Source organism: Atta colombica, unplaced genomic scaffold, assembly GCF_001594045.1.
Source record: "Atta colombica isolate Treedump-2 unplaced genomic scaffold, Acol1.0 scaffold10, whole genome shotgun sequence".
In the NCBI taxonomy this organism is placed as follows: domain Eukaryota; kingdom Metazoa; phylum Arthropoda; class Insecta; order Hymenoptera; family Formicidae; genus Atta; species Atta colombica.
In genome coordinates, this window is record NW_017259184.1 from 339,231 (window position 1) to 345,875 (window position 6,645).

The following is a 6,645-nucleotide window of genomic DNA, read 5'->3' on the forward strand; positions in this document are numbered from 1 at the left end:
ATTATATGATGATAAGGAACGTCGAGACGATTTTTATAATGTGATTCCAGTTACGCTAAGTTAGATAATGGAATTGTAAAAAAAAATGAACGGAGAGTATATATATATATACAGAAAAAAAATATATGAGTAGAGAGATGAAACGAAAGTGTACGCAGGCATAAAAATGAGACAACGCCGCCATTCCTCTAAATACGTACATAATACGATATATTAAACATCTCAAAGTTGGAAGGACCAGGTCGGTTGCTTGTACGCACTATATAGTACAGATAACATACGCAAAATTCTTTGGAACGCGAGCGAAAAACGTGGATATACATACATCCGAAGTTCTAGTCAGATAATAAATGTTTACAAAGTATAAGACAAAGAGAAAAGGACTGCAAGTTTGGAATTTATTTACTCACGTAAACTTCGGTTAAAGAATGAGAAATTTATTCGTTTTTTTTTCATTCCTATCATCGGGACGCATTCTCCTTTCAGAATTACATCATATGGATAACTCTGTATATCTCTTTATAATATAATGTACAAACTGAATATATTGCACGAAAAAAAACAACGGACAAATGCACATTAAATATCATTAACAACATATTTCGAATCATAGTGGGGTTTTTTCCACTACGTTTCGGACTATAAAAAAACTGAGAGAAAGAATGCATTTGGTGAGACATTAGCGCTATTTATGTCATTCTATTTGTGTCACTCCTTATTTTATGTCTAATGACCCAGATAGCAACGTGTCTATCTTGTTGGCAAATTGCTCGCAAATAAATGTATTGCTCAGAATTGCAGCAACGGAGTCTACATTTGTTGACAGTTAATGTTTTCACGATGACTTTAGCAACTTGCCAATAACTTTAAAGTCTTCATCATCAAATTGTTATCATATAGGCTCACAATACTAGGCTCATCAATACTATCATATTGCTGACAATGCAAGATATCTTTGATGCTGCTTGCAAGATGCGGCTTACCTTGCCGTTTGCTAGCATATTCATTATTGCCTGTGTTGGTATATTCGAAATGGAAATAAATACACAAGTTTTTAACATCATAAGTAATCATAGATTTGCATGATTTTACTAAGACACACTTTGTTATCTCGGGAACAATAAAATTAAAATGGCACAAATAGCGATAGAGTGTTTCCTCAAACGCACCTCAATAATTGATCAATAATATTACAAAAAGTGTATAAATAAAGTAATAGTAAAGTTTCAGTCTCTATCATTAATCTTAGATATATATATGAGCAATATATAAAGTAATATGCTCTTATTGCAAGGAAGCTTTATACATTGGATTTGCAGTTCCGTGTAAACTCTTCGTTCCATCTTTGTTTATGACAAAATATACATGCACGCGTTGCATGCTCTATGAGCTTTGTTTGGTACTAAAATCACGTTAGCTTTGGTAAGACTTAATACGTACTATCTCCGATAACAGATTCCTGCATAATGTCACATTCAAGAGTCTAAATTTTCGAAAGCACCATCAATAAGTCTTAATAAAATCACTTCTGGAAGATACACAGATTAATAATGTTAGAAATATAATAACTGGAGAAAGAAATCGGAGCTGTTGCTCGTATAAAAGAATTGTCAAAAATGCTTGTAACGTTCATAAAAAAAAAATTACGCAATTAGATTCGTTAAAATTATCTTAGAGTCTGGTAGACCATCCAGAATGTAATGAGGGGAATTCGCCATGGATGCGAGATCGGCCTCGAACAACGTCAACTGAAGCTCCTTTCGTGCTTTCTGTACAATATAAACCATCAGCGAGACTCCTATTAATATCTACAACACACAGCGAAAAAAAATTATTACTTTAATTCCTTCTGCGAAAGTTTAAGGACATACGACGCACCTGGAAACAAAATACTACGTAGCCAGTCGCCGCCGTGGATCTATCCTCCAATACATCCTGCATCGACCTCAGACTGCTGCCTAGATAAACGTTGACCAGCTGGGCAGGCAATAAACCTATCGCACTGGCTACGTGGTAATGAAAACCACCTATGTTACTGACCTAATCATACACATAAATATACATAACATTGTCCTGAATTACATGTGAGAGATACTTAATGTGACTAGATTGCCCCCCCCCCCCCTCCCTCTCTCTCTCTCTCTCTCTCTCTCTCTCTCTCTCTCTCTCTCTGTCTCAAGATACTTGTTGTCTCATTCAACATCTAAATGTAGAAGAGACACAGTCGACACAAACGACAGGTCATTTTATCCGAAATCGTTCTATGACATTAATGAATAATAAGATAGAACATCATTTATATCAATTTCCTAAATCTTTTTCCTAAAAGGAAAACAGCAAAGTCTATAATACAGTTACTAGATTTGTTTAATTGAATTGTCTCTTTAATTGAACTTCTTGGGTCATCTTTCCTCTTTTTTTTTCATATTGGAAAGAAAAGAGATACAGAAGTTATCTTGTAAGAATTGAGTCTCCTAAAAAAACGAAAAGTAGCCAAAATTTCCCGTTTTAGATTCAAAAATATCTAATCACATTAAGCATACACTCTGTGTACGACGAACGTTCCACAGTACATACTGCAAAAATAGTATTCTGAAGACCGAACGGAATCGGGGTGAGCCGCGCGAACAGGACGATCTTGAAAGCCTGGGACCCGGATATCACGCGAAGTATCGCTCTCGCAGTGTTGCTCTGCAGGAGGGCACCAATCGGTAGCCTGGTGGACAGTAGACCCAGGGTGACATGAGCAATCACTATGCCAAGATTAGCGGAGAGTATGACAATCGCCATGCCGCGTATCACACCGAACAGGTAGCCACTGGCGACAATGAGGAACAGATAGCCAATCACAATCGGGAATGACACCACCGTGAACAGACCTATGAAGATCACAGCGATGATCCAGGCATTCTGATGCTCGATCCAGTAGAGCAGCAGTTTTATGTAGTCCCTGCAGATGAAGACAATGATGCCAAGGAAGGCCAGAGTCGTGATTGTAATCACGACGTAGCATATTGAGTTCGAGCTGATACAACCAAAGGGTATCCATGAACTCTTGGAAGAACGCATTCCAGTCTCAACATCATCTATATCAACGATCTGGTCCATGTTTCTCTCTACAATATTCTCTACTATATCAGTGAGCAGCTAGTCCTTGATAGTAACGTGCTTAAAAAATCAAATAATTAATTAAAACAGAATAGAATCTATTTACTTCAGCTTATATTTGTATATTGCTAAAAAATAATTATAATTAATATTAAAAAATAAGATCACACAAGAAATTCATCTCTTCCATTCTGCTTAAAATAATAGAACTTATTTACTTCAACTTAAATTGCCAAGAAAGAACAATGAAAATGATAATTAATGTAAAAAAGTAATGATCACACACACACACACACACACACACACACACACACACACACACACACACACACACACACAAAAGAGGTTCATCTCTTCTATTGTTTAAATAGTAGAATAGAATTTATTTACTTCAGCTTAAATTGCCAAAAAAAAAATTAAAATAATAAAGTTAATGTAAAAAATTAATGATCACACATAGATTACTCAGATATTTTAAATAATTTTCATAAAGTCGAAGATTAATTATTTTACCTTGCAACATCGATGGAGGGAAGTGAATCTGACTTACACTTCAACCCATAATGCGAAATGCATATAAATTTGTTTAGGAAGAACGTGACACATGAAATTCCGATTGTTAAACATGTTATTTGGCAACATGTCAATAAACCTATTAAAAGACGCAAAACAGTAGAAACGTAAACGTAACTATTTAACTATTTAATCGACTGCTCTTAAAGTTGTCATTTCGCTATAAATAGAAAATATATAATCTCTATTTTTTAATTAATTAACTAGATTGCTGTAAATAATTATTCAGAAGAGACAAACAGTCGTCAACCACAAGAATGGACAAGAAAGGAATACATCTGCATGGACGAGATTCGAAAATGGACCTATAGATAGCGCTAGCGTCACGATAAAGCTAAAATCACTAAACTTTGTTCGCGTTGCTTATATTCAGTATTTTCGCTTTCTTTCTTTCCAACGTTCAAATATATATTTATCTTATTCTTGAGGATTTAAAAAACAATGTGAATAAATCCGATTATTTATATTCGGAATTAAAATGGCGTAAGATAATGCAATTATCCTACAACTCGAGATGAAAAAAATGTCGTTCCGTTTTAATTTTTCGTTTAAAAGATGAAAAAAAAAAATAAGTTAATATAAAGTTTGAAAAATAAAAATTTTAATCAATATGCATAATTACAGATTCTTGAAAATACAACAAGATGGATACAGGAAACAAAAAATATAATGAAAGTATTATTTCGTTTATCAATTTTTTTTCTAATTCAAGTTTACAATTTCTGAGATATAATTTAGGATCTTTTTAGATACTGCGATAATAAAGAAAATCAGAATGTAATTATCTTGATGTCTTAACATGTAAATATTAAAGAAATATAATAAAATTTGTATAATATTGAAAAGGTGACAATCTTAGACATTGAAAACATTTTATTCAGTCAGTAAGAAGCATTCTACATGATAATAATAATCATAGTATAATCCGTGATAATAATAATAATTAATAATCATAATAATTCATTCGTAATAACCACAATTTGTAAATGTACAAGGTAAACTTTCTCTCTCACGCTCTTTCTTTCTCTATCGCACCCTTTATTTCTCTCTTTCGCTCTCCGTTCTCACAATCTCTCTCGTTCACACGTTGAGAATTGTCATTTTATATAGTTGTACATAAAATTACAGAAAAATTCACCAATATATAAATCAAACGTCATTACTCTTCAAAGACTATGAATGTAGTCAATAAATCATCCCTATCATCATTCTCTGCTGCAAAGATACTTCTTGATACTTTTCTTTCTTTCTTTTTCTTTTTTTTTTCAGTTCGGCATTCGGCAGCGTTGTTGGATTTGAAGGACTACTCTTTTAAAGGTCCGCAGCGGCAACGCCCTCGCAATATTTCCCTAATATAGTATATTTGTACATTTGTAAGTCCTTTCCTCATAACCCTGGGAAACACGGGCGGAGATCCAATAAATCTCCTGAAACGATCATCTAATCCTGATTTCACGTTCAATTATTTGATATGCTAATGATGGAATATAGATAAATAAATTTAAACGTCAACTGTATTCCTCTATTATAGACAGTTCAGATTAACAAAACGGAATACGGAATCTGTGAATTCTAGATTCTATAATTCTTCTTCTGATAAATATTCATAAGATCAATTCCTTCAAAAGTCAATGATCTTGAAATATGTCCAAGTAACATTCAAGAGATTTTAATTCGTTGTTTATAAAAAAGTTAACACAATTTGTCGGACACATCATTTTCTGACATGTGTACTTTATAGCCACATTTATGTTTTAAACTAAATCTTCGTCTACAATATACTAAAAATAATAAAAATTTAAAAGATTAGACAGACCCTTACACAAGGTAGATATTACATATCAAAAATAAAACCATAACGTATATTACTATCAATAATAAAAATTCATCCATATTTTTTTTATCACCATTCAATTTAATACTTAATTCCTGTGTTTTTGTTTTAATTAGAAGTTATTAGTATAAGTAGAGGAGCAGTTTCACCACCCCCCTTCCCAATCCTCCATTAACGCTATATAGAAATTCATATATTCATCTTACATTGTAGCTTGTTTTCTGTTTTCATTTTAGTATCAGAAAATTATATTCTATTTTTGAAGCGTTTTTAACTTTTTAATAAACAAGCGACGACTATCTTTGAATTAGTTAAGTGTCATGATCTCGATAACATATTTACCCTTTTTCTTACCCTTTTATAATAGATTTCTGACCATCGCAGAATCCCAAGACGTTTATCATTCTCTATAAAATCACACCTGCGTCTGCCAGGGTTAATAGATAGGTGAGAATATTTAAGGCGAATAAATCCACTATACATATATCCTTCAACAAAGTTTCGGTGGAAATATATCCCGTAAAAAAACGTCGGCGACCCTGTAAAGAATCGAGGCTCGTAACAACAACGGGGGCGCAGAGCGTGACCACCGCGGATTCTCTTTTTTTTCCCGTTATTACTGTAAATCCATATTACTATTGATTTGAGGTAGTGTATTCAATGTAATCCTATTACCTTGCTGCTATATGTTGCGTGTGTGGATATGTTGTGTATGTCGTATGAATACTCCTTCGCACACCTACCGCACTTCCAACTGCGAGCCCGGAGTTGTTCTTTGTCGTTTAGTATATACGTATATACGTATAAAAAAGTCCGATGTGTGTGTCTCGTGGAGCATACAAGTGCAAAATGTTTGCAGGCCTATTGCAAAATATCATTATCGGCAGTAATCTGACAGGCGATTATGAAAGTGTATCGATATATATTATTTTTCCAAGCTCGTAGTTCGCATCGGCCGTAAGTGTGCTTCACAAAATTATCGTCTATGCAATGGAGTATGAGGAAGCCGAATGTCGGACAAATTCCATCGAGACTATATCTCGATTTTTCTTCCTTTCCTCTCTCTCTCTCTCTCTCTCTCTCTCTCTCTCTCTCTCTCTCTCTCTCTCTCTCTCTCTCTCCCCCCACAC

At 33.9% G+C, this 6,645-nt stretch overlaps 1 protein-coding gene and 1 long non-coding RNA gene across 3 annotated transcripts; both read right to left on the bottom strand.

Annotated features, from left to right (window-relative positions):
* Positions 1-421: 421 nt before the first annotated feature.
* On the bottom strand, positions 422-3,824 carry LOC108684340 (transmembrane protein 64). Of its 2 annotated transcripts, XM_018188617.1 has the most exons (5): positions 3,622-3,824; positions 2,880-3,168; positions 2,578-2,818; positions 1,879-2,040; positions 422-1,808 (listed from the first exon to the last, which is right to left on the bottom strand). In XM_018188617.1, the coding sequence occupies exons 2-5, from the start codon at positions 3,047-3,049 to the stop codon at positions 1,644-1,646; spliced, it is 738 nt and encodes a 245-aa protein (XP_018044106.1). In that variant the 5' UTR covers positions 3,050-3,168; positions 3,622-3,824; the 3' UTR covers positions 422-1,643. The 2 variants fall into 2 exon arrangements, with proteins under 2 accessions (XP_018044106.1, XP_018044098.1); XM_018188609.1 differs by having other exon boundaries at positions 2,578-3,168.
* Positions 3,825-4,536: 712 nt separating this feature from the next.
* LOC108684364 lies at positions 4,537-6,614 on the bottom strand. The gene is made up of 2 exons (XR_001931632.1): positions 6,191-6,614; positions 4,537-6,054 (listed from the first exon to the last, which is right to left on the bottom strand). It is a non-coding gene; the product is annotated as an uncharacterized LOC108684364 (long non-coding RNA).
* Between the last annotated feature and the right edge of the window lie 31 nt (positions 6,615-6,645).

What these genes read in the sequence shown, in the direction of transcription:
- LOC108684340 (XM_018188609.1), bottom strand. Translation starts at nt 3,108, where the DNA reads ATGGACCAGATCGTTGATATAGATGATGTTGAGACTGGAATGCGTTCT. An exon ending in TTCAGAATACTATTTTTGCA is followed by an intron (nt 2,041 to 2,577) that starts GTATGTACTGTG and finishes GTGTATGATTAG; the next exon opens with GTCAGTAACATAGGTGGTTT. An exon ending in ACGTAGTATTTTGTTTCCAG is followed by an intron (nt 1,809 to 1,878) that starts GTGCGTCGTATG and finishes TGTGTGTTGTAG; the next exon opens with ATATTAATAGGAGTCTCGCT.